This window comes from Lygodium microphyllum, chromosome 10 (assembly GCF_053477565.2).
Source record: "Lygodium microphyllum isolate KBCC chromosome 10, Lygodium_microphyllum_v1.1.10, whole genome shotgun sequence".
NCBI classification, from domain to species: domain Eukaryota; kingdom Viridiplantae; phylum Streptophyta; class Polypodiopsida; order Schizaeales; family Lygodiaceae; genus Lygodium; species Lygodium microphyllum.
The window spans coordinates 27,527,738-27,554,290 of NC_141144.1; the positions used below are offsets into that span (position 1 = coordinate 27,527,738).

The 26,553-nt window shown below is 40.9% G+C and overlaps 1 protein-coding gene across 3 annotated transcripts in view; it reads left to right on the top strand.

Moving 5' to 3' along the window:
• The window catches only part of RAD4 (DNA repair protein Rad4 family), a 160,763-nt gene extending 142,980 nt beyond the window's left edge, over positions 1 to 17,783 (top strand). For all 3 annotated transcript variants that reach the window (XM_087686125.1, XM_087686127.1, XM_087686126.1), the window contains 4 exons: positions 6,535 to 6,729; positions 6,854 to 7,012; positions 16,816 to 17,025; positions 17,124 to 17,783. In XM_087686125.1, coding sequence (XP_087542251.1) covers positions 6,535 to 6,729; positions 6,854 to 7,012; positions 16,816 to 17,025; positions 17,124 to 17,468 — 909 coding nt within the window. In that variant the 3' untranslated portion in view covers positions 17,469 to 17,783. The remainder of the gene's footprint in view (positions 1 to 6,534; positions 6,730 to 6,853; positions 7,013 to 16,815; positions 17,026 to 17,123) is intronic.
• Positions 17,784 to 26,553: the final 8,770 nt, after the last annotated feature.

Sequence of the window (26,553 nt, forward strand, 5' to 3'; positions counted from 1 at the left end):
AAACACGCCATGAGCATGGATTGGACTGTGTGCAGACATGTGCCTGATGTTCAATGGGCAGTTTTTAGTGATCCAATTTAGGTTTATTTTGTCCAGGATCAAGTTTGCTGCTGCTCTGCATGACGCATTCCATCTGAGAGGAACCCCAAGTCGGACATTATATTTGAGGGTGAGAGAATCTGTGCAGAGCATAAAATATGATGTCTTACCTCTTGGTTTTCTTTTTTGAAACTAAGGCTCCCAGACACAAGAAAAGACTCCTACAGTTTTCCTCTTGCACTCTGCCAATGTTGTTCTTTGCCGATCAATTGCTCCTCTGCATCTGACCTTATATGCCAAGCTACTATGATGATGATCTTCTATCTTTGACTGGCCAGCCATTCTGCGTAAGAGAGACATTGAATCTGTAAATTCTCTGATGGTTTTATTGCTAGGTGACCCTTGTAAAATTTGGTTAATCCTAAAGTAGACAATAAGGCAAGCACTCCCCAAGTAAAGATCATCACTTGAACTAAGCCTGATAAAGGCAGATGCAGAGCTCTTTGGTAAATATCCTAAGCTAGGGTGCAGTCCCGCATGTGATGTGCCGAGTCTTGATTGGGAAATGCACAGATCTAGATAAATCTAGTTGAAAATGGACTTAACCAGTCAAATGCCTACAGATTGTGTCTGTGAGCCATCAATGGTAATATCAGTACTACTGATCAAGCTACCATTCTTTAGCTTCTAGAGCCTTCATTAACTGGTACAAGTCTTGTGTATGATCAGGTCCTTCCCACCCTAGACTAGAGACACATTGTACTATGGTGAATTGGATTCCTAGACTAGAGTGAGATATCTTGATTCTTATGTGGAGACCTTGCAGTGGAATATTAACAAAAAGGTTGTCATATTGGAGCTCAATGAAGCTCTCTTTAGCAGGCATAGTGTGTTAGAGGATGCCAACTTTTGGTGTAGGGCATCTATGGTTCAAGTCCATATTTGACTTCACCAATGCTAGTCAAGAGAATTAAATTAGGAGTATAGCTTCTGTACAAATTCTGGAAACTCGGCTTCTGCAGCTGATGACATTGCATTCTACAAAGGAGGCAGATTTTTACATCATGGAATCTTGACATGCATGGGATGCAGAGATTGGTCCCACTCATAGTTGTAAGGTACGAAAGGTACGGTACAGTATGGTACGATAAAATACGATACTAAATGGTACCTTAAGATTTTATAAGGTACAATATGATATTAGTATGAAAAAAATTTAACTTGATTATTTTGGACTAAATATAATAGAATAGATATTTCAAGTCTAAATAGCAATGCTATTAGAGTATATAAGATGAATACTTGAGGGTAACATGCCAAAACCTAATGCTGCATGCACAACATGCGCTTCTACTGCCTACAACTTACAACTACATAGATGGGAGTGGATACATCATACATGAATGATCATACAAATAAGAGAAGTGTGGGCTTGAGAGAGAAGATTGAGAGAAATTGTTTGAATCTCAAATAACCTAATCTCATGGGAGAATCATATTAATATAAGGAGCATTTAGCTCATCCCAAAGTGCAATTCGAATGGGAAAAGATATATCCATTAACTTGGTACCTTATGGTACTAATACGTAAGGTACGCTACCTAAAGTATGGTATAGTATGAAACCTTTCGTACATGGTACTAGTGCAACTATGGTCCTACTTACTAGATTGTTTGTGTTTTATGCAGCTTCGAAATCTTATGGATAGCAGGACATTGATCAGATTCCGTTTAGGCATAAAAAAGCTGGTGCTCAGTTTTTTTTCTCATAGATGTTGGATGATGGACAAGTATGTATGTAATGTGATCTTCTTGGCTGGGTGAGCTTGTTTGGAGCATCGAATCCATAAACAATGGCCTTTCTCATCTCTCCATAAGCATTCTTGCCAGTCTACTTATTCTGATGTTTTTTGTCCAACCCCATCCTTTGAGATCTTAGCCTGAAGCCTTGTATTTCTCATTGTATCCTTGATAGCATGATACGTTTATCACACCTTTTTAACCCCTAGTTTGCACAGACTGCTGTCACATAGTTTTCAACAACCATTTGAGACCTAAGTGCCTCACACTTTACGCTTTATAATCCAATTACTCTCAATCTTTATCGCATCTTGTGGTATATACACGTCATTGTTTGCATTCCAATTAACATGTGGCTAAGTGCGTGTTGTACGTGATAGGGAATTGGGAATGTAAATATCCAAACTAGCAGGTGTATATGATGTTGTCGTGTTCAACAAGGATCAACTAGTAAGTATGACTAAGTTCTATAAGCATTTTTCTATAGGCTCTAGGGCAAGTAGCAGGAAAGTTGTATTCTTGTAGATGCAAATTATCTTTTTTTTTTCAAGTAAAATGTGGCTAATTATATTACTAAAAAAAAACAGATTACAATGGAGTGCTCCTGCTCAACAGACTAGCTGGAGTTGATGAAAGTCACAAATACATAATGTATACAAGTCTCTCAAGGCAGTCTGGGGGGGATGGGGGCAAGAAGCCATGGAGGGGGGGTGTATTGCCATCTGGGGCTGCCTGCCTGCATCACGAAAAACAAGTCCTGGTCGCCCCAAGTACGCATGAAGTGCCATCAAAGTTCGTCATGAGCCCTGGACTGGCCCTACACTTGATCCCATCGGCCGTGGAGGGAGCGAATGATGGAGGTCCAGAGCTCTACTAAGGTTGCATGTACTGAAAGTCTCTCTCCGCCGAAAGCCTCCTAAGTCCCATAGTTTCCAAAAACGGCATTTCTGGGAGACGGCCGTTTCCGTTTTTGGGAAACAGCGTTTTTGCCAGACAGGGGATGGGCAGGGTAAAACCCCCAAAACAGGCTGTGTTTCTTAGTCGCCTGCATATTTCGTCTCTCCCCCTGCTTGTTTTGGACTCTCCTACTACTGCACCTGTTCGAACTGAAGCAATCATGCCTGAATTGCTGCACATCAGCCCGTGGTCACTCAGTAACACTGAAAGCTCTCTTCTCGAAAGGTAACCTTCGGCTGTGAACATTCAGCTTGTTTTCCTATATATTTCAGACCTGAATGTCTGCAATTTTCAGCCAAGATATATGCATTTTTTTGTCCTGCCAGTTGTGTGTGCACTATTTCAGCCTTGTGTGTCATTTGTTTATGAAAATTCAGCTTGTTTCATGCAGATTTCAGACCTGAATATCTGCAATAATCAATTTTCAGCCAAGATATATGAATTTTTTTGTCCTGCCAATTGTGTGCACACTATTTTAGCCTTGTGTCATTTGTTTGTGAACATTCAGCCTGTTTCATACAGATTTCAGACGTGAATGTTTGCAATAATCAATTTTCAGCCAAGATGTATGAAAGTTTTTGTCCTACCAATTGTGTGCACACATTTCAGCCTTATGTGTCATTTCTTTGTGAACATTTAGCCTGTTTTCATGGCACATATAGATTTCATAACTGAATTTTTGCAATTTTCAATCAAGATGTAAGAAAATTTTTGTCTTGCCAGCCATGTGCACATTATTTCAGCCTTATGTGTTATTTGTTTGATGTTTGGACAGCTTGCAGCCATGAAAATACCATGGCTCCTGATCCTAATTGGCGCCATGTTACTCTCATAACCTTATGAGGGGTCAGGTGGATCTAAAAAGTGGAAATGTATTTATTGTGGCATGGTGAAAACAGGGATTGCCACTAGGGTCAAAGACTATCTTGCTCATGTGCCAGGAAGAGACACAGCTCCATGTGCCAATGTGCCAAGAGATGTGAAGCTTTGTCTTGATTTATGGAGGAATCAACGGCTTGGTCTTCCGACAGTTGGTGCAGAACAGGACCAAGACTTAGCCACAGCTCAACAACAAGAGGGTAGCACAAGGGTGGTTGGACCGTCAAAGAGAAGTAGGGTTGCATCAAATCCAGTTGCAAGTGCATCCGCTTCAGTCTCGGTCTCTGACTCACATGCGACGAGGACTCCTTTGCCTCAGCCTTATGTTTCAGGTGCTCCTAGAGGTTCATTACAGAGGGCTAGCATACATGCTACTATGCAAAAGCAAGCCATAGCTGAGGCAACTCGAGAGTTGATGAGATTGTTCATTAGATGTGCTATTCCCTTCCATGTGGCTAAAACAAAGTAATGGAGACGAACCATAAAAGCCATCAATCGCATTGGATGTGAATGGGAGGGCCCATCCTTAGAGGCACTACACACACGGGAGCTCAAGAAGGAAAATGCATGCATGGAAGAAGTATAGGTGCACCGTTTTGTGTGATGGATGGTTTGACGCCGGTAGGAGAAATGTGTATAATGTCATGGTCTCATGCTATAAGGGCACTATGTTTGTGAAGGCCATTGATACCTCTTTGCCAGGCCTTGTAGTGACAGGTGCATTTATATGGCAACATTTGCGGGATGTCATCTTGAAAATCGGGCCTGAATATGTTGTGCACGTTGTGACCGATAATGGAAGCAATTGTGTCTCCATGGGCAATATGTTAGAGGAGGAGTTTCCAAGCATTGTATGGACATCATGTGCTTCTCATTCCATTGATCTTTTGATTGAGGATACATGCAAAATTCAATGGATTGAGGCCATATTCAGCATGGCAACAAGTATGGTCAATTTTGTGAGGAGGAGGCCCAAGGTTCTTACCATATTTCGCTTATTTAGCCACCTTAGTTCTTTAAACCCTCCACCACCAGATTTGCCTACATCTTCATTTTGCTCGAGAGATTGGTGTGCATTCACAAGGAGTTGGTGCACACTATATGGTCTAATGAGTTCATGCAATGGGATGAGTATGATTATCCAAAGACCATGGCATTTCGGTGCAATGTCATGAATGATACTTGGCGGAAAGATGTGGAAGCTATGGTGAGAACTCTTAATCCTATCTACACAGTGCTACACATTACCAATATGGAGGGTAGCACTATGGGTCTTCTTTATGAGTATATGGATAAGATAGGAGAGGCTCTAAAAAAAATGCATTTTTTCCCTCGGACAAGTAAATAACTCTTGAGTCTTTATTTTACAAATTGATATTATATGTGTGAATTTTGAAATTTGAATAACTATTCTTGAGACTTGAATTGACATTTCTTCAATGTTAACATCTTAAGGACTGCTCAAATCATAGCTGTGTGGGAGAGGAGATGGAATTGGTTTCATAGACCAATTCATGCAGTGGCCCATGTTTTACATCTTCTTTGGCGAGATGATGAGCAGAGTGAGTGTAAGGAGCTAGAGGAGGGATTCATGGAGTATATAACAAAGGTGATAGGTGGCGATGTGTCAATGTTTCAAAGGATTGAGAATGATCTTTTGACATTATGCAATGAGAGCTTGCATTTTGGTAGAGAGACTGCGAAGTTAAGAGAGACTCAACTTCAGCCTGTCTCATGGTGGGAAAAATATGAAAATTGTGTGCCCACATTGGTAATTTGCAACCCCAAGATTTCTTTTAATAATTATACATAATCACATATTTGTAATTTATTATCATTGGCATTCACTGCATAGTTTGATTCTTGAAATTTGAATCTTAGATTCTTATGGTTTTGTTTGTGTTTCTATTTGAATGATGATTTATAGAAACGCATTGCTATACGAGTTCTCTCACAAGATTGTAGCTCAGGCCCTTGTGAGAGAAATTAGAGTACTTGGGCCCTTTTCCATACAAAGAAAAGGAATGTCGACCGGGAGGTGAGAGGGCACAGGGCGGAGGACTGGCGCTGGCGGGGGGGGGGAGTGTCACGTCGCGATGGCAGGAGTTGTTAGAGAGTCATCACAACCGCAGATGCAGATTATCAACGAACCCACCTGTAAGTTTCAACAGCTCAGGACAGAAAGAAGTCGGTACTCTCAAGGCAGGTATGCCATGAAAGCGCCAGAATTGGGTAAATGTTTAAGCAAGGAGAACCCTGTTATGCTTGGGGAGTGGTATCAGTAAAAGGATTAGAAGATGCTCGTGGTTCGAGGAGTAGCAATGGGGTTTTCCCAAACCTAGATATCTGCATGGAGTGAGGTCCTTATGTTACTCCTATGAATGAATATGAATGACCACTGTGTGGAGAAGCAGTAATATGGATCATCATTGGATTCGGTGCAGGGAAATGTTCTTTGAATGAATGGTCGTTTCTAGAAATTTATTAGGTATTGAAGATAGGGTAGTTCAGTGCAGGTTTAATTGCAGGTCACCGCAGCACAGGTAAGTGTTTAGCATTGAAGCTTTATTTGAGACTTTTTGTTAGCCTGCTTTTCATCCTATTTTGCAAACAGGTTGCCTTTTTTTTGTTTGGGGGGGGCGGGGGGGGGCTTGCCAATGAGAATTGTAACAAAAATGTTCCAAGCAAAGTGATTTTGCTGTGAAAATATTGTGATGAAGTGCTTTTTGAATTCCAATCACACAATATGGAAGTGATTTTTCAATTTGGGGCTTTTAGGCTTTTGGGTATCAATCAAGATTTGTATGCATACTGTGATAAGTTCATCCTCCTGTCTAAGGCATGTTTCATGGATTGTGAAGGCATACAAGAATCATCACTTATATGCCTTGGAGAAATGGCTGACAAAATATCAAACTCTGTATCCAAGGGGACCGATTTTGGGATATAGTGCTGGTCAGCCTGTGTACCCTCGTACATGTGTCCAAAATCTGCATACTGCTGAAAGATGGCTCCGAGAAGGGTTCAAAGTAAGAGAAGGTGAAACTCCAGCAAAGGTGTGCATTTGGACCCTTTCCTGCACACTTATTTCCAATGTCAGACCCTCAAAGGATTCCATTTATTCTGCATTATCATGTACCGTTTTTGAGACTCCTCATAATAGGGATTTGTTTCTTGCAGATGGTGAAAAATTCTCGGTTGATGAACAAACAAGGAAGGCACGAACATTCTGCTGTGCTTGATGAAAGTAGTGATGAAGCTGTTGTCACTGTTCTGTTTGGAAAGTGGCAAACAGAACCTTGGCAGCCCCCAGCAGCTGTTGGAGGAGTTGTGCCAAAGGTTTGTATCCCTGTTTAGCCACTTTAAGTTTTTGTCTGCACCATGTTTTTAGAGAAAGGTGCAAGTGCATATTGTTGCAACATGTTTTTTGCATCAGAAAATTGACTGAAATATTGTTGCAGATTCTAGATCAATAGACAGAAGCCTTCTATCTCTTAAACAAAATGTGCAATTACATACAACCTTTTAAACTGTTGGGGGGGCGGGGGCACGGGGGGATCGTGGAAATGTCTTTCAATTTTTAGCTTTCCGTGAGAAATCCAAACTCAGCCACAATGTTGGAACTCAAGAGACAAAAGTTCAGAAAACTGGCATCTAATTTATGACCAATAATTTAAAAACGAGATTTCTGGTAAGGTGTGGCTTTATATGTCTGGAGTGGTTATTGCTTGTTTGGTAGGATCCCTTGTTGGAAGGGAGCATTTAATCAGTTTACATTTCTTCCATTGGTTACTACTCATTCACAACTTTTCACTATAAGAAACAAGAGCAGCAGATAGAAGATGCAGAGGCATCAAGGAGAGTGCATCAATAAAAATCATGAGACACCATGGCCTCATAGATGAGGGCACTGATGAGAGGGACCAGCTCATGTTTAGACAGGGGAGGGATCCTCCAGGTTGTCTAGGGAAGGATCCTCCAGATTGATGGGGCCAGTATGTAGGAGATGACCATGTAGAAAATACTAGCACGGAAAATGCAAGACATTCTGGCTCTTACACTGTTGATTGGGATATGAATGGTATTTGGTGGAAGCACTTGGAAGTTGGCACTCTGCCATGGCTCATGGCTGTCAATCATGAACCATGGCCAGGTGACGGGCTCAATCTATACCTTTTTTCAATTTTTATTTTTTGAAAAGTAAAGTGTGCATACTTGTATTACTTAGAAGACAGTACAATGAAATGTTCTGCGATCTAGCTCAAGCTGAATAGAAACCAAATTACTTACATACAAGTCCTCTTAGGGTGGTTTGAGGTGAATGGACATCTTGATCATAAGTATTCTTCATCATGCAAGGTACTCTAGAAAGTGCATTGGTAACTACATTATGTTGCCTTGAAGTGTACATAATTTGAAAATGAAAGATATATAGAAAATTTTCCCATATTACATGTTTCTCCTACAAATGCTTTTGAGTTTTGAAATATTTTAAGCTTTGATAATCAGTTTTTGTAAGGCATTCATTACCCAATAGATAATACCTCTATATCTTCAAAGCATCAACTACAACTAAGAGCTCCTTTTCATAAAAATCATATCTTTTTTCCACATGATTTAGATGACAGCTTTCAAAGGCTACAACATGGCCTTCTTGATTTAACATTGCACCAATACAATCATATAAGCATTTGCTTCCACCACAGATGGCTTTACCAAATTTGGATGTCTAAAACAGATCCAAAAGTAAGAGTTGTTTTCAGCTTTGTGAAAGCTATCTTCTCTTTCTCCCTCCACTAGGAAAGGAGCTATTTTTCTTTATAAGGTTATGAAGAGGAGAAGCCTTATGTGCAAAATACTTGATGAAGCAGCTGTAATAGGAGCATAAGCTAAGAAGAGATCACATCTCATGTACATGTTCGGGTGACGGGGCTGAAGATGCATGAAAAAGTGGATGAGGACACCAAGGTGCTATACATGTTCATGAATATCAAGAAAGACACGCATGTCTCCGCTTGAAGAGTGGGCAAGAAAAGCACAGAAGAGGAGAGCTCAAAAGAGCATGCACTCATTCTCCGCTTCCCCACCATCGAGGCTAGCCATGCAGACATCATGGTAGGGAACCCCCTCGCCTCGCCATGACTTGGTGCCTCCTCTCCTCGTTGCGATTGACTTAGTGCCATGGGGAAGTTGAGTGGAGCGGGGTATTTTGAGAGGGGGTGTGCCATGTCGTGGGAGGTTTGGTTGGAGTAGGGTTTTGTGGGTAGGGGAGGCAGGTGGGGTGATCAAGTGGAGCGGGGTTTCTGAGGGGAGAGAAGAGACAAGGGGGAGTGTGACATGTCGCGAGGGGTTGGGTGGAGTAGGGTTTTTGGGGAGCAGAGGGTATGCCATGTCGTGGGGGGATTTTTGAGCAAGGAGGCTATGCCATGTCATGGGGGGGTTGGGTGCTGTCATGTCATGAGGTGGACCGGGGGGGGGGTTTGGGTGGAGCGAGGTTTTATAAGGAGAGAGGATGTGCTATATCGTGGGGGGTTTGGGTAGTGCCATGTCACGGAAGGGTTGGGTGTAGCAAGGGGGTGTGCCATGTCGTGGGGGGTTTAGGTGTAGCAAGGGGATGTGCCATGTAGTGGGGGGGTTGGGTGGTGCCATGTCACGGGAGGGTTGGGTGGAGCGGGGTTTATTGGGGAGGGGTTTGCTACGGTTTGGGTGAGGGGGGTGTGCCATGTCGTGGGGGGGTTGGGTAGACCAGGGTTTTCTGAGGAGGGGGAGGGGGGGGTGTGCCATGTCATGGTTTGGGGGGGGGTTGAGGTGGGGTAGGTGGAGTGGGTTCATTGAGGTGGGGAGGGGGGAGGGGGGAGGGGGGATGTGCTGTGTCGTGGGGCGAGGGGTGCTAGGTCGTGGGGGGGTGAGGTGGGGTGGGTAGAGCTGGGTTTTTTTGGGAGGGGAATGCTTCGATTTGGGTGGAGCGGGGTTTTTTGAAGAGGGAGGGTGTCCCATGTCGTGGGGAGAGGGGGTTGGGTGGAGCGGGGCTTTTTGAGTGGGAGGATGTGCCATGTCGGGGGGATGTGCCATGTCATGGGGAGGGGGGTGCCATGGTTCGGGTGGAGCGAGGGGTATGCCATGTCGTGGGGGGGGGGCGGGGGGTTTGGGTGGTGTGGGGTTTTTCGAGGAGGGGGTTGTGCCATGTTGTGAGGAGGGGGGAATGGGTGGAGTAGGGTTTTTTGAGGGGAGGTGTGCCATGTTGTGGTGTTGGGGGGGGGGGGGGGGGGGGGGGGGGGGTGTGCAAACTCCCACTTGCTATGCCACGGTATCCGTCCCCACATGCATACACCATGATGCAACATGCTCCCCTCTACATTATGACCCGACGTGCTCTCTTGTTTCAAACTCAAAAATCCCAATCCCCTTACCCAAAATATAGCACGATGCGACGCGCTCCCCTTCTCCCCTCAACGCACCATGACGCGATGTGATGCATCTCTCCCCCCCGCCAAACACAGCACGACGTCACACGCTTCCCTTCCCCTTTCCCCAACATAACGTGACACCCCCCCCCCAAACCACAGCACAGCGTGACGCAACGCGATGCGCCCCTCCTCTTCCCCTTTCCCCAACATAACACATCTCCCCCCCCCTGCGCGCAATAGAGCACAACATGACACAATGCGCCCCCCTTCCCCTTTCCCCAACATAACGTGACATTCCTCCCCCCTTCCCTCAACACACCATGACACGATGTGTCTCCCCCCTTTCCCTTAACACACACATCATGACACGACGCGCCCCCCCTCCCCCCCCCCCCCCCCGCCCCCTTCAAAATTTCCGGCTTTGTAGGTATTCCTTGCCGTTGGAGAGCCGATTGCACCCATGAGGGTACTGGTGCACATGTAGGTTTGCATTGGCCCTTTCTAGGCTAGAGACATGGAATGCGTACTGTTTCTTTCGTGGTTTCATCTTCCTACGAGTTTTGCTCTTCTACCAGCATGAAGGCTTCCCCTCCCAAGGTGGATTGTTCAACATCTCTCTTGATGCTATCATGATAGTGACTTCTATCTTGCTCTTCCAGTCGGGGTGCTTTATCCTCATCTTAATCTATTACCATGGTTCTCAACATCACATAAAGACCAGCATTAGGCTCCTCTTCCTCCTTCGGCCTTGATATCCAAGGTTGAGAGGGAGTTTCTATCATTTCTTAGTATGCACTTGTCTCCATTATTAACCTCCCTTCCTTGTATCTCCCCTTTGCATTGCATGATTGTTAATATCTTTGTACAGGGGCACCTGGACAAGTGAATAATTTTTCCACGGAAGACCTTGTTCAAGTGGCACCTACTGTATACGCATTCTCATCATGTAGTATACTACTCTATGTATCTCATTGTGCAAATGACACCTAGACGGATCCTAAGCTCTCTCCATTGGTGGTTCTTTGTCACCTTACGATCACCTTACTATACTTCATCACCCTTTCTCTCATTATAAGTGGTTGCGTTAGCTTGTTTCTTTTGTGATGTGTTGGATCTACCATCCCTTTTTGTTCTTCCCACGGGGCATAATTACTTAATAGGGCACAAACCATCTATTCTTCAACCCCCCCAAAAAAGGTTCAATGTGGTCTCATCCATCTTTGCAGGACTTGGTAGATCATTGAGCAACTGATGAGCACCCTTTGTGCAATGCCCTGTCCTCTGTGGGGCGACTACTTGGACTCCCTTGGTAACATAACCATTGTCTTTGTAGTCTTGGTAGGCCCCTAGGCGACTGATGTGCGCCCTTTGTTCAATTCCCTGGCTAATTTAGGGTGGGATACCTTGCAGTAAAAATGGGCTTGAGCTTTTTTTCTAGTCCCTTTTTTATTCCAGTTTTGGGCATGAGAAGGGTTGTTGAGCTAAAAATTCATTACCCACTGATGAGCTCTTTAAAACAACCCTAAAATAGTAAATTACCAAAAGTTCCATTAAACGGGAAGTGGTTCTAGAGTCTCTATGTCCCACATGCAAAACTCCAATTGGGAGGATCCTTCCATGTCTATACATAGACAGGTTGCCCACTATTCAGCCCCGTCCTTTTGTGCAGGTTTATCATGTCTACATGGTAGAGTTCAGCTATTAGCCATCTCCATCATGCTGTCCAGCCCTTGGCGATTGCAGCCCTACCCCTTCCAATAGCTGGCAACTTGTTTGCAGCAGCCGCCCTCCTATATGGAGCCCTCACACGCTTGTGTTTTGCTAACATCATCATCAGTCTCATGTCCTGCTTGCATTTTGCAGCTTTGGCTACAACTTTCTGGTCACTCTTCTATGTGTTAGACAACTTCTCGGCTATTTCAACATGTGACTGGCTGTTTCTGGTTGTTGGTGACTATTTTAGCACGCGACTGGTTGTTCCTAGTTGTTGCCCTATTTATACAGCCTTGATAGATAGCTGCCTTTTCAGCCTACTTAGTTGACTCAGTCGCTGACCTTTTCGTGAATGGAGAAGAAAAGGCTGTATTAAATTTATGAGTTTGTTGTTTTGTAAAACAATAGCAGAAGAAGAGAAAATATGTGGGTATTTGATGATGGAGGAGTAGAGGATGTTTATGTAGATAGATAGGGCTATCTTTAGTTGTTGTACAATAGTTTATAACCAAGAAAACTAATGTAGAATGAAGAAAAACGAGTTCTCTGTATAGGGAAAAGGCAAGAGCTAGTGCAAAAATGAAAAGTGCAGTAGCACAAGACAAGTGTCAAACCACATGTCATGAGGTGTGACAAGTCGTAGGACACTCGGAATCAAGACACTTGTCTCTTATTTATGGCCTTTCTTTTTGGGTTTAGTGGTGTCAAGATTAGAAACAACCAAATTTAGTAAGCTCTGTCAAAATACAAAACTTACTACTTTTAGAATGCTATCTCTATTTTTTATTAGGACTAGCATTTTAAAGACTAATCCAAGGCTTCTAAAATTTAGGGATCTCCTAAAGTTTTATGGGATCCCTAAAATTTAGGGATCCGTAATATGGGTATTATGCGAAAGCTCTGTGTGTGTATATTACAAAAATAATGCTATTATCTTCATATGAATTTTTCATGCAAAGATATGTGTATTTTAAGCTTTCAGCCCACACATGTACAAAGTACAAACATTTCATGATTGTGCAATCTTGTTGATTGTAACTATTTGTTCTAGTGTATCTAGCCCATACTTCAAGGTTTAATCCTTTTTGTGTGCAAGCTTAACCTCATAGAAATAGGGGACAGCCGTCTTAGGCCCTCGCGACGTCAGAACACTCTCCCAACATGGTGAGGTCGGGCAGAATGTCAAAGCGGGTCAGGAAATGTCCCCGTTCATGTCCCCAACAAGGGGACACCATGCCCCTATTTTAGGCATGGCCTATGCTATATGGGATGGGCCGTACTCACGCAATTGGTTATTCCTATCTCGCCTACCTACTCTAGCTCATGCATGTGTCTGTCTATTTGCCTACTGCCCACCATGCCTCCTTTGCACTTGCTTGCCTGCTGCTTGCTCCCTATCTTTTGCTGCGTGCTTATCTCACATGCAAGTTGCTTGGCTATGCCAGTCTTCTTCATTATCTTTTTCTTTTTGAATTCTACTTTTCTACCTCTTTTTCCTGTAGCCTACAGTAAGTAGTTGCTTTTCCCAGTGCCCCGCGCTTGCCCTTGCCTAGTAGTTCCGTCCATGCCCTTACTTGAAAATCAGCACAATACCCCCATCTCCACACAGCTTCTTTATGACGAGCTCATCATGCCAAAGGGAGAGACAAATTCTCAAATACATGGTCATAGGGGGACGAGGTAAATATTGAATACCCATCAAGCAGAGGTGGATCGTGCACTTGGGCCATGCAAGTTGTGTCCCATTAGTGTACGAGTGGCACAAATAAAGTAAGGGTTCATTTATTGCACAAGCCAAGATTGGAGATGCAATTTTGCCCCAATGTCACATTGGAGAAGAGGAGGGAGCTTCTAAACTGCGTGGTCGGTCAAGAGGCTCTATTTGCATTGAGGCTTGTACGAGTAGCAATCAGTTTGGCTATACTTGTGGCTAGGACAGCATTAGTAGCAACTGATGGATTCAAACCTTCATCTATAGTAGCAAGCGTGGCATCCACACCACGTGGATTCAATTTATTTATATTATCAATGCCTTCATTCTCAACCACTAGTCACCAGACTACTCTTGCAGAAAGCTGGGACGACTCAATGTAAAAAGAGGAGACAAATGTAGTTGTGGCTCGTTTCTTCTCTTACGACCACATTGCTTTTCATACAGCCATGATATTTTGAGTCTTTATTATTTACACTTTTATTATGTTATCATAACACTTATTGTGTCATCGTTTTATATCCATAGGTCGCTTTACTTTAGGGCAATGTTGAAGAAGGTTAGAGAATATGGGCCCAACTACGTACCCCCTACACTCTTGCTCAAGAAGGAGAAGCATATTGTGGAGCAAGTTGCAACAAATGTAAAGAGAGATTGGGAGAAGAATGGTGTCACATTCATTGCTAGTAGATGTAGTGACACAAGAAAGAGATCTATCCATGGCATTTTGGCTTATTCACGAGGGGATATGTATTTTATGTCATTACATGATGCTTCGGGGACTAGGAAGTCTATAGATCAACTTGCAGCTGAGTGGATCTCAGCCATTGAGATTGTTGGGGCCACATCTCATGGTTGGTTTTATGGCTGATAGTGAGCTCGCAGAGAGAGAAACACAGAGGTGCCATTGTTCAGGGAGTATACAAGCATATTACGTCTTTTTACAGCATGGCACATTGTTTGAACAACCTTTTAAAGGATATTGGTGAGTTAGATTGGGTCCTCAACCAGTGATACATGATGCAAATCAAATTGTGACTTCTATTTTAAATCACCAATTCCTTCGCAAAATGCCTCAGAGAGTGTATGTGTACAATGAGATAGTTATTTGTCAGTGATGAGTTTAGTACTTCTCCATTAGCAACCACTCCCATGGGTATGTTATACAAGGAAAAGGCAATGAGCATTGACTTTTGGAAGGATGTAAAAAGAATTGATGCAATGATACATCCTATCGTACACTTCTTGAGACTTGTTGATGGTATCTAGCTATATATTGGTAAAGTGTATTGGTTAGGATGATCGAGAAGTTAAACGATTTAGTACTTGCTATTGAGAAATATGAGAAAATACATGATCTACGTATTGGGAGGTGAAATACCTACAATTCACTTCTGCATTCATCTGCCTTTGTTGTGGACTCTGACTTTGAGGGTAAGGATTAAGAAAATGATGTTGAGGTGAATCTACATTGGAGGCTTATTCTAGAGTGCATGGTGTTTGATGTGGATATTACGCATAAGATCAAAGATTAGCTTGCTACATACAAGAGAAGACAAGCTCTTATAGCTATGGATGGTTAGTTGGACCATTGCAAGATTGGGGCACCTTTGTGGTGGGAGGACTTTGGATCAAATGGGCTAGAGTTGTAGAAGTTGGCTATCCGGATCTCGAGTCAAGCAGTGAACTCCTCTTACTTGGAGCAATTTTGGAGCACCTACGATCATATTGCCTCGAAGAAGAGGGTTCGCCTTGGAGTGGAGAAGTGTTACATCCACCAATGGGAGATGGAGCAAGAGGAGGAGCATGCTCATTCTATGGAGACTGTACTTGGCACCCATGATCATAAGGCCAGCACTTTGAGAGCTGCAAATGCTCATTTTGCTACAAATGATGATGATGCTCTCTAGATTTGGGGTTGATCCTTGCCGATGTTTCCTTTTGTACATTGCTTTAGGACTGTTTACAGCCTCACAATCAGCTGCGTATGTGAAGTTAGATATTATGATCAGGTGTCAGTAGTTACTTTTACTGTTTAGTCTTTTTGACATTTGTCCTTTAACATTTGTTTTTAGTTTGGACTCTTGAGTTTTCATGTCACATGAACCATGATAGTGGATAGATGCTATTTTGTAATACATTGTGTACATTGCTTTAGGGCTGGTTACAGCCTCACAATCAGCTGCGTATGTGAAGTTAGATGTTATGATCAGGTGTCAGTAGTTACTTTTACTGTTTAGTCCTTTTGACATTTGTTTTTAGTTTGGACTCTCAAGTTTTCATGTCACGTGAACCATGATAGTGGATAGATGTTATTTTATAATACATTGATCTTTAAAGTTTATCCATGTGGTTTGTCATTTGTCATTTGCTCGTCGTGTTCATTATGGCGACATGCTAATAAATACAATGAAAACTAATGTTTTTAAAGCTTAAAATGTGCTTCTTTATGTATTTCAGTAAAGTCCAATGTGACAAGTTAAAATTTTTTTATATGTAAAAATCCATTTTTTTAATGTGCTATCCCTCCCCTTGTCCCCGTCCCCCGTCCCATGTTTCTATGCTTGACCTTGATATGCTTGAGTTCAGGTCACAAGCGCCCAATCAGGTCATATAGGTGGAAGTGCGTACTATCTTTTCTCTAACCCTCTGCATGGGTCCACCATAACATGTGACCACTCATCAATGGCCAACTCTAATGCCCTTTTCTTTACATCTAGTAAGTGCAAAGGAAACAAACTTAATATATAAATAAATACACAAATAGATAGAAAGGATACAAATTCTTTTTTGTTGTATTATGACAATCAGCTAGGGAAACAACATCCGCACCATACCTTCAGCAGTCTACACATAGAGTAGAGGGGCCACAACATCCACACCATACCTTCAGCAGTCTACACATAGAGTAGAGGGGCCACTTCGGCTGACTCATGTCAACCTTAGTGGAAAATCATCGTCTGTAGCCATAAATTTAACAAGAGCACAATGATATTCTCTAGGGTTTTGCTCATGCAGCTCAATGAAATGATGACCTTCTTTATCTATGACAGCTAAAACTCCATCAGTAAAGAGAGTGAGCAAACTTCAACTGTATGTATTGTGTTTGTTGTCAAAGCTCGCAAAGCCTTAGCGTAATTAGCAGCCCATATTCCTTTGAGCTAGTAATTTTCAGTACAATTGTTGCATGCATTGAGCGTACCCATTAGCAGATTTTGTGTGAATGTGCACATAAGTATAATATCCTATGTTTGTCTAAACTGGAAATACTTTACTCTTACATTTTGATGCACTGGTTTTTTATCTTACAGAATGAAAGGGGAAATGTGGAGTTGTGGTCTGAGAAATGCCTGCCACCAGGCACGGTACATATAAGCTTGCCAAGGATACTGCCCATTGCCAAAAAGCTTGAGATTGATTTTGCACCTGCGATGGTGGGATTTGAAATTCGGAATCGGAAATCTGTACCAGTCTTTGAAGGGATTGTTGTTTGTAAGGAGTATGAGGCTGTTTTGCTAGAGGTATTACATACTCGAGTTGTTATATGCTCATCTATTTTGGGGATATGAAGAACATAAAGGTCTTTAAATGGTTTTTTGGTTGATATAAATGACTACAGGCATATGCGGAAGAAGAACATAGGCGGAGTGCTGAGGCAGAAAAGAAAAAGGAAATTCAAGCTGTTGCAAGGTGGTGGCAGTTGTTCCGTGCTGTCATGGTAAGACAGCGCTTACAAGCCACCTACCAGGCTCCTGAAGCAGCCTCTGCAGACGTCTCCCCAGCAAAGTTACTGAAGCCAATGGATAAGCAACCTTTGGATTCTGAGGATAACCATGATGTGAAGTTTGAGACAAGCAAGCATGAACACACATTTCCAGAGCAGCATCAGAGCTATGATGAAGAAGCTGGCATTCGCACAAAAGTTTGCTCTTGTGGATTTATACTTACAGTAGAAGAACTGTAGGTCTTGCAAGGGGCTTATGCAAAGGATCCAGAGCATGCTCTCGTCTGTTGGTATGTCAAGGGAGTGGGGTCAAAATGAAGCATTCAAATCTTGAACCTTCAGAAGTCAAGCAATTCACCATAGCTCAATATATCACCACAAGTCTACACACCCACACAAAGCTAGCTAACTTCAAAGAGTAACATTATTTCGTTACTCAGGGGAACAACCCGTCTATTATTTGTACAAACGCTATATAAGGACTGAAAGGTAAATTTTCTTATCTAATTTTCAGCAGCAATGGCAAGCCTTGTTTTGAGAGAGCACAACATACAAGTTTTGCTAAAACACAAAATCCCTGTAATAGTAGATGTGATGTTCATGAAGAGCAAGGGGGTATTGGAATAGTTGTGGGTGTGTATGCCTACTCAATCTAAGTGCTTAGTACACGGGTTGTGTAAATACAAAGTAACCCTAAGAAGATACGAAGGCACCCTAAGAGCTGCATCTCGCTGGGCTGTACTGGGGATGGTTGAAGGATCAGGGGGCAAAAGAGAGGTGTTGTGGCAGGGGAAAACCTCCCTCTCATCTGCTTGCACAGAGAGGGATTAGGGGGAGTGGCTTGGTTATAACCCCACAGCCATTTGCAAACAGAGGTGTTTTAGAGGACTGTCCTGTGGATATTTTCAAAACTCCTCACAAAGTCGCCCTTGAATGACAAAACTAAGGCTTGTCACGTTCACACATAGCTAAGTCTATTGGCTTTAACCTGCAATTGTGGGTTATCCAAAATGCAAGCATGAGGTATGCAGGGTTGTAAATACTATTTGACCTACTAACAAGTAGTAACAATCTATGAGACTCGTGAGTTTGGTCCAGCAAAAGATTTTGGAAAGGAACCTGGTCTCCTATTTTTCTGGATAATTACTCCAAACTCACCATCTAAAGACTTGAAAGTTGAAAAAAAACTCCTTTAAGCTTCGTCCTTTTTGAAACACCCCATCTGAAAGTCCTCTTAGTATAACTCCAGCACTAGACGATGAGAAGAAGCATCGACTAGCAGGGGACCTGAAGGGAGCAACAAAATGAAGGCAACAAGAACCCTAACAAAATGCATGGTGCGACCAAAGAAAACACTACATGAAGTAGTGTTTAGGATAGTTGATAAGGCATTTGTATGTAGCATGAGAAACTAGGTTTGATTCTTGAGGATGAATTAGTGGATTTTTGGTTGTGTATCGAGGTGCTACGCGTGTGCCAAATAAACTACCAAAAATGGTGTGACATAACTTATGCCTTCATTGGCTTCCTCTTAGCAACACAAACCTCATGTGAGTTAGCTCTAAGTTGTGCCAATATCACTTTATAGGGTTTTCTTTTGGTTTTCTTGATAATGGAAGCTCCTTGGTTCATTTGTGTTGAGGTAGCAAGTGAATGGTAAGGAATGAGCTTGTTTGTGTTTTTGGAGTTGCTCTAACCTTGTTCGAATAGCATCTACTTCAAAATATCTCTTTCTTTTGAACAATTTGACACTTGTCAAATAGTGTTTTATGGAGGTCCAAGCTTTCTTTTGAACAATATCACCCTTTTCTCAAGTAGTGTATTGGACAATAAGATGTAGTGTGCTTTGTGTTCATTGCATTCCCTTAGGTAGAGCATTTTCTTCAATTATGAATTTACATCGTTATCCAGTTGAAGGTTTTATAATTCCTTTTATATGCCCTTTGGTGTGAGGTGCATCAACTTGTCATATAATGAAAAGGTAAGAAAGGAAAAAAAGAAGGAAAGTCCAATTGACCTATTGAGCTATGCTCTCGCATTAGAGGCAGGAAAGTCTAATGAGGCATGTGTGGCTAGAGGTATGAAGTAGTGTATATAATAGTTAGTTAGCTTTAGCACTTTGTAAGGGTCATGTTGTTGGCCATTGTAACATTGGCTCCTTGTGTCTAAGAAGCTTTGAATGAAAGGGCTTGAGACATCTATCATCAAGGAGTCTTATGACATAAGAGCATGGGCCAAAAGTGGCTTGAAAGAGGTAGTGAAATCTCCTTGGCATCGCATTTTAGGATGGGTACCTAGAATGTATTGCTTGCTCATTTGTATCAACCACTAGATGACGTAGTCATGTTTGATCTATTGGGGTTGCTATTCTTGCTTCACATTCGGCTACCTCTATTGCCAATTGGTAGATGATGGAAAAATTGACCCATCATAAATTTCAAACCATGTGGAAAGTGTAACCATATTGTAGCCAATGATTAACTTGTTATATATATGTTGGAGAAAATGGCCTCAAAAGGAGGTCCATCTTCATCCCCCTAGTAGTGGGATTAATGTGTTTTATGTCCTCTAGGTATCTAGCTTGACAATATATAGTTGAAGCGCCCTAGTCAACTATGTGTATATGAGATCAAAGGTTTGGATCTCCATGTTGTGCTAGATAGGGGAAAGTGCATCCATCTATGTACCAAATCAAATATTCACACATGTATCAATAATGTGTCTCCTTCTAATGCAAGTTGTGCATATGACTCCAAACCAAGTTAAGGATATCTTTAATATGGAAGTGTCCACAATTTATCTGAAACAACCATTGCAGAGCAAGGCCTTAGTCACCAATTTCATGTGGAATTGATACCTTACTATATATTAGGGTATATATACATCAATGGTGGTAACTCCATTGTGCACAAAAGATTTAGTATAATTTTTCACTTTATCATGAAAATTATTAGTGTTTATGAATTGTATATAGTTGTCAAATCAATGTAAGAATAGCATTTGCATGTGTGTATGCTATTATTTTTAATTGCAATTAAATTTTTAGTGAAGATTAATAATTTAAATGATTGAATATTTAATTATCTATCATGGAGTTCATTTGTCTATTTGTTTGTTTGTTTATTCCATGGATTCTTTCATATATTACTTGCTTGTTTGTTTTGTTTTATTGTGACGATTTGTTGTAACTTGTAGCTAGTGACATTATAGAGTAATGATCATTGATCAATTATTTGTTATCTCCATGTATACTTTAGTATCCAAGAATATGAGGGCACAAATTCACTAATTTTTAAAGGCGGCCAATGCTTCTTCCTCTGATTAGCCTAATGCAAAGTCAAGTCCTAACACAAAAACAAGTCATCAGGGACAAAGTGGCGATTTGCCAAAAAGTCTTCTATGTGGATATATGCATTGGGAGTATAAGTTTTGTCATATCGTAAAGTCTTTTGGTGCATCTCATATTAGGGACCATTTTTTTGGTAGTATAAAGAAGTTAATGCATGTGTGTCAACATTGAGCCACCAAACAAGCAGGAAAAACCATTCGAGAGCACTATGAAAGAAAAATGGCTTTTGTTTGCAAGTATCATGTGTTGAACTTGATATGTTTGACTCACATAGTGATATGATTAATCGGTCGAATGTTTCTCAATCTTAGATACCCCATACTTCTAACTCTAGAGAGTTTTAAGTACAACTTGATAGGGAACATTGTCAATCCAAGAACAAAGTGAGCATTTGTTAAACCTCTCTCCATGAGACTTTTCATATGACACAATTAGAAGTGCATATGGTCTTGGCCTTAGGGAGATTACTCATGAATATATGTCTACATAACATGGATTCAAAATAAGGTACTTTTTAAACAAATAGCATTTTTATACATTTTTTACATACAAAAGTGTGTAATATAAAAGGGTTATTTATAGATTGAATAAAAAATAATTAGATTTTATTCATAGAAAATTCACAGACAAGGATATTTATAAATAGGTCATAAATGCACGTGATATAGAGGATATACATTTGATGACATTCTCGAGGTCTTGGCTAGGGCTAAAAAAATTTCCATCCATACAATGATAACTATGGATAATGATAATTGAAAACATGCATGGAAGAAAATTGGGGAGTTTGGGGCTGGCTTTTTCCCACCATCTTATCACTCAATATGGCACGATTTTCTTGTTAAGTGCCCCTCAAAGGTGAAGGAGTGGGTTGAAAGGGTTGTTCTATGCAGTTTGGATATGATTGGATGTACTATTGTATTGAATGATTGGTCCAATGTTCAATAGTGACCATTAATAAACATCAAGTTGGTTTCAGCAACAAGGGGAGGGACATTCTTAAAGAACATAGATAGCACAAGAAAAATTAACTTAAGAGGCTACATTGTAGAGATTTTATGCAAGACTATTGAAGAGATAGGACATTCTCATGTGGCATAAGTTTTTATGGGTAATGCAAAGAACTATAAAAAGGTAGGTAGACTTGTAGAAGAGTGATATCCAAAGATTGCATAGTGGTTACAATACTCGGCTTAATTTAGTATTGAAAGACTAGTATAAAAATAAGGATATAGCTTGCTTTGCTAGCATTATTAATGATTGCAAGAGCATGGTTAAGTTCATTCTCAAGAGAAGTACTTCACATATACCAAGCTCAAATATTGCATGTTAAAGTTTCCTTACTTTGAAACAAGGAAATTGTGATAGAGACATTCTTATGCATGGATATGTACAATTGGGAGGCAAGGCAGTGTGTGAGTAAGGGATAATGCTACCAAGTTGCATTCTAATTATTTGAACAAGAATAAGTGGTGGCAGTTTGTAGTTAATGAATATTATATAATGATGTCAGTCATGTATGCCATACACAACATGGATGAAGGAGTGGCAAATATGGGAAGAGCATGGATGACATGGGACATTGTGCAATAGGAGTTTAGAGTCTCTTGAGGAGATTAAAGTCTCCATTGCAAAGCCTTGGCAAAATTGTTTAAGGCATCTCATAGAAAGCAGTTCTTAAAATATGTTCAAAGGATATGGGTTGCATCCCTACACCATTGTATAATGTTGTGTATCTGTAAGATTCAAAGTATTGGGACATGGACTTATGAGCAATAGTGAGGTACTCGCATACTTCTACATTGTGATCAACATGTTCTATAGGAAGGGTGAAACATCATGCAAAGAATGTGTCAAGGAGATCTGTAGATTAAGGTTAAGAGAAGGTTCATTATCTAATGCCTAGGTGGAGATGGCCAAGAATCAACCGGCATGCAAGTGGTGGACGATGAATGTAGGGGGTACTTGTCTGCATTTAAGATCCCCTTGTTTTGCATGTGCTAGTGTAATGTGCTAGCAACTCCATCTCGAAATGAAATTGGAGCACATACAAATATGTGCATATCACTAGTTCAAGCATATGGTTGGTAGTAGAGAGAGCTGAGAAGTTAGTATACACTACTGCAATGTCCTAGTAACTCTAGCTCGAAGCAATATTTGAGCACATATAAATATGTGCATAGTACTATTCATAATATATCATTGACAAACAAGGCCAATAAGTTGTTATATACGTATTGCAATGACAAGGTGTTGTGGAGTCTTAAGAGAAATGACTATAAGGAGGGTATGCCCCATATGGATGTAAAATTATGATGACATTGAGATAGAAGCCTCAAACCCTAATGGGATTGAGCATTTTAAGAGTGAAAGTCGCACCATTGCAATGGACATTGAGATTCAGATAAATCCAAAGATAATGATGAATGTAGACATTGAGGATCATCTTGCTTGTCAAATGACTCAATCCCTAGTAGCATTCATCAAGCTTGAACACGATGATGCAGTAATGGATTAGCATGAAAGCTTCATCTCTCCTTTTTTCTTGATGTAAAAAACTTTAAATGTTTTAATGTTTTACCTTTGGACATTAAAATTTTTTTATAGCAATAAGCTTTGTAATGTCACATTTAATTTGTACCATAAAAGAAGTATTTATTGTTTCAAATTTTCATAATTGATATATTCTAAAAGCCACCTCTTGACAAAGAATCAAAAAGTTATTACTTGTCATTCAATGCTTCTCATTCAATATTTTTACATCAAAGTGTTTACATCTAGGTTCCAATCGAAGAGGTTATGGATAGTACTACTAATAGTCTCTTGATCTCCCTCTTGAGGTTGTCTATAAGACATTCTAAAGATATTATACAAAGCTTCAAGAAAAAGGGTGTCACAAAAAGAACACTTGTTGTTAAGAGCCATTTGTTGCATGAGGCAAGCAAGGTGCACATAATGCTTGCACGATAAAGAGTCCATTTGATTATCAAATGGCTTGAAGCAGCCCATACATATATTTCTCAATCTTGTGGGAATATCTACTTTTTTCTTGATGGAATGGGGATGGAGTATAGTGCTCATGAAGTGGTCTTGTGGTAATACCCATTAAGAAGCACTCTCCACAATGTGGTACTCTACACACTTAGTAGTCCTTATGAGTCTGTCAATCTACTCTTCAATGTGAGCATGCACTTGCAATGGTGTTTGGGATTGCAAGACTTGTTAAAACTCCAATTCTCTTTTGGCTAGCTTATTCTTCAAGGCCTCCTCTCTTGCATATAAGTCCAATGTGGTGCCTTGTAGTAACAATTGCAAATCATCTCAAATGATCGTTACACAATATGCTAGTATGTCCTTTGTGCTATGGTGGGTCTCATTTGATGAGAGATCCACCGGCTAGCTGATCACAAAGTGCATTTACAATAGCTTTGGCAGGTATAAGAGGAAGTCAACATTGTGAAGAGGTTGGATGAACACCTTGATGCCATCATGAAGGCATTTGCTTAATTTCCATCACCTTTTCTTTATCTTGATGCTTGAACATGGCCACACTATTGATCATGTCAACAATCATGGCCTTGTTAATCTCCTTCCACTACATATGAGCTGGATTGGCCCAATTTTGAGATTTGTTGGGGCCTCCCTTCCATTCAACGCGACTACCAAACTCTTCAAGTGCTCATATGCCTTTTGAGCATGCTCATAATATGCTCTCTCTTCATTGTCATCATCCACATTTCTCATCCATTGTCGATCTTTACCCTCAGTCATGTTGTCTCCAAAACATGTAGAGGCTTAGGGCCACACTTTAATAGATTGATAGGAAGAAGTTTGTCGATAATGACAAGAAAATGCATTCATAGTACAATGAGAGACACATTAGCACAATGAGAGATAGAAAACTATAGAGTTGAAGCAAAAGCAGATAGAGAAAGAGAGCTGAGAGTATGCACATTAATCGAGGAGCGCAATGACCCAGAATTGAAGAATGAGATAGAGTGAGAGTGAGTCCAGATAGGTGACCAGTGTGGTACACACCGAACAAAAGAAGTAGAGTTGAAGCGAAAGCATATAGAGAAAGAGAGCTGAGATTAGGCACATTAATCAAGGAGCTCAATGACCTAGGACCGAACAGTGTTGAATAGTGAGATAGAGTGAGAGTGAGTCAATTGATAGCTGTGTACCAATGTGGTACACACAAAGAATAAAAGAATGTATTTATGATAAAATGATACCAAACATCAATATGTTTGGTGCGTGCATGAAACATGGCATTCTTAGCTAGGCATACAACGCTTTGGCTGTCACATCTAAGTATAGGTGTTTTGGTGGGCAGCCCAAAGTCCTTGACCAAACGACTAAGCCAAACTACTTCTTTTGAAGCTTCAACTGAAATATGCTTAGCCTCAGTGGTAGAGAGTGCCACTATTTTTTGCAATCTAGAGCACCAAGAAACCGCCCCACTAGTCAAGGTAAAAATGTACATGCTAGTAGACTTGCGAGTATCCAAGTCACCTACCATGTCTGCATCATAATACCCCTGCAGATCTAACGTACCCTTGCCATAGAAAATACATTTTCTTTGTGTGCCCTTAAGGTACCGTAAGATACGTTTCACTGCTTCCCAATGTGCTTTGACATGAACCTGCTTACAACTCCCACTACGTATGCAATGTCAAGTCTAGTGGCAACCATAGCATACATGAGTGAACCACAAGCTGAAGCATAAGGAACACCCTTCATAGTCCTGGGCCTTATCATCTTTTGGGCAATCTTCTTTGCTAAGCTTAAGATAAGGTGGAAAAGATACACCAAGAGGCTTAGCATCAGCCATAGAAAAGTGATCAAGTACTTTGCTTATGTACTTTTCTTATGAGTGAAGTAAGAGTTGTTGCTCTCTATCTCGTGTTACACACATGCCCAAAATATGTTCAGCTGAACCCAAATCCTTCATGGAAAAGGCTAAATTCACTTGTCTTTTCAATGCATTAATCTGGCTTTTATGCTTACCACCAGTAATAAGCATATCATCCACATAAAGCACAAGTATAATAAGACTTCCATCATCAGCCTTCTTAATATATAAGCAATGATCTGCACTATCCTTTTAAATTCATGTGAGAGCATGAAGGCATCAAACTTTTTATGCCATTGTCTAGAAGCATGTTAAGCTTCTCTTAAGTTTACATACCAAAAGCTCCTTTCCATGTATAACAATGCCTTCAGGTTGTTTCATGTACAGCTCTTCTTTCAGATCACCATGTAGAAATGCAAATCTAACATCCATCTGATCAAGTTCAAGATCCATAGATGCTACAATGGTAAATAACACTCAAAGAGTGGTCATTTTGACAATAGGAGAAAACACTTCCTGAAAATCAATGCCCTCCTTTTGTGTATAGCCCTTAGCCACAAGTATGGATTTGTATTTGGGTTTTCCATCCACACATTTGATTTTATAGACCCATTTGTTAGGAATGGCTTTCCTATCCTTGGGCAATGTAACCAGATCCCAAGTATCATTCTGATACAATGACTTCATTTCTTCCTGCATAGCTAGCTTCCACTTTTTCTTTAAGTCACATGATAGGGCCTCTTTATACGTAAGAGGCTCGCCTTCATCTGTGAGCAAAATGTAGTTCAAAGAAGGATCAAATCTTTGTATACGTCCTGAAACATGTAGACCTTCTTACCGAATTATCTGTGTTATCAGGTAATGGATCCACATCGAAGAGAATGTCAATGACCTCATTGTTTGGTTGCTAAACTGCATGTTCAAGTTGTTGTAATACAATTTCAAACTATTGCAATTTATTTTCAGCATACTGATTTTGGTGCTCAAGCTGATGTTTAGCATCCCCTTGCTACCAATTTTCATCTGGGTCAATAATGATATGCTGATTGCCATAATCAACATGAAAAGGAGATAAATTTTCAGTGGGCTAATGACTGCTCAAATAACTGATCATGCTGAAA